Raw genomic sequence first — 1,515 nt, forward strand, 5'->3', positions numbered from 1 at the left:
TGTTATTGTAAGAAAACTCTGGAAATGGAAGAAACTAATCCCAAGAACCTCCAAAGTCAATGACACAAGCGCATAGCATATCCTTGAATATCTGAATAGTGCGGTCGGACTGCCCATCTGTCTGAGGGTGAAATGTTGTACTCAATTGAACCTGTGTACCCAATTCTCATTGTACCGCTCTCCAAAACTGTGAGGTAAACTACATGCCCCGATCTGAAATGATGGACACTAGTACACCGTGTAGGCGAAAAATCTCGTGAATATAAATTTCAGCCAACCGCTCCGAAGAATAAGTAGTACCAACGGGAATAAAATGCGCGAAATTAGTCAACCGATCCACAATTATCCAAATATCATCAAACTTTCTCAAAGTCCGTGGGAGCCCAACTACGAAGTCCATGGTAATACGCTCCCACTTCCACTCCGGAATTTCAAATTTTTGAAGCAATCTGCCTGGTCTCTGATGCTCGTATTTCTCTTGTTGACTATTTAAACATCGAGCTACAAAACCAACTATATCTTTTTCATTTTTCTCCACCAATAGTGCTGCATCAAGTCTTGGTACATCTTAGCGGCACCCGAATGAATGGAATACCGCGAACTGTGGTCTTCCTCAAGAATCAATTCACACAGCCCATCCGCATTTGGCACACAAATACGACCCTGCATCTTCAATACTCCATCATTCTCAATAGTAACATCCTTGGCATCACTATGCTGGACTGTGTCCTTAAGGACAAGCAAATGGGGATCATCATATTGACGCTCTCTGATGCAATCATATAAAGAAGATAGAGAAATCACACAAACTAGAACCCGACTAGGTTCCGAAATATCCAATCTCACGAACTGGTTGTCCAAGGACTGAACATCGACCGCAAGGGGCTTTTCACCAACATGAATGAATACAAGGCTACCCATACTTACCGCCTTCCTACTCAAGGCATTGACCACCACATTGGCATTCCCGGGAAGATACAGAATAGTAATATCATAATCCTTCAGCATCTCCAACCATCTTCGCAGTCTTAAATTTAGATCCTTCTATTTAAATAAGTATTGAAGACTCCGATGATCTGTAAATACCTCACAAGACACACCATAGAGATAGTACCTCAAAATCTTCAATGCATGAACAATAGCTGCCAACTCCAAATCATGAACAAGGTAGTTCCTTTGATGTGGATTCAACTAACGTGAAGCATATGCAATCACTCAACCCTCCTGCATTAAGACACACCCAATACCAATCCGAGAAGCATCACAATACACCGTATAAGAGCCTGAAGCTGAAGGCAAAACTAGAACTGGAGTTGTGGGCAAGGTAGTCTTGAGCCTCTGAAAGCTCTCTTCACACTCATCCGACCACCTGAATGGAGCACCTTTTTGGGTCAATTTAGTCAAAGGCGATGTAATAGATGATAAGACCTCCACAAATTGACAATAATAACCAGCCAAGTCGAGAAAACTCCGAACCTCGGTAGCTGAAGATGGCCTGGGCCAACTCTGAACTGC

The 1,515-nt window shown here is 42.7% G+C and overlaps 1 protein-coding gene across 1 annotated transcript; it reads right to left on the minus strand.

Annotated features, from left to right (window-relative positions):
* Positions 1 to 513: 513 nt before the first annotated feature.
* On the minus strand, positions 514 to 1,008 carry LOC138910443 (uncharacterized). The gene has a single exon (XM_070201683.1). It carries the CDS (start codon positions 1,006 to 1,008, stop codon positions 514 to 516), a length of 495 nt encoding a protein of 164 aa, XP_070057784.1.
* Positions 1,009 to 1,515: the final 507 nt, after the last annotated feature.

Source organism: Nicotiana tomentosiformis, chromosome 4 (genome assembly GCF_000390325.3).
Source record: "Nicotiana tomentosiformis chromosome 4, ASM39032v3, whole genome shotgun sequence".
In the NCBI taxonomy this organism is placed as follows: Eukaryota; Viridiplantae; Streptophyta; class Magnoliopsida; order Solanales; family Solanaceae; genus Nicotiana; species Nicotiana tomentosiformis.

Coding starts and splice junctions, on each gene's coding strand:
- LOC138910443 (XM_070201683.1), bottom strand. CDS start 1,008: ATGCTGAAGGATTATGATATTACTATTCTGTATCTTCCCGGGAATGCC.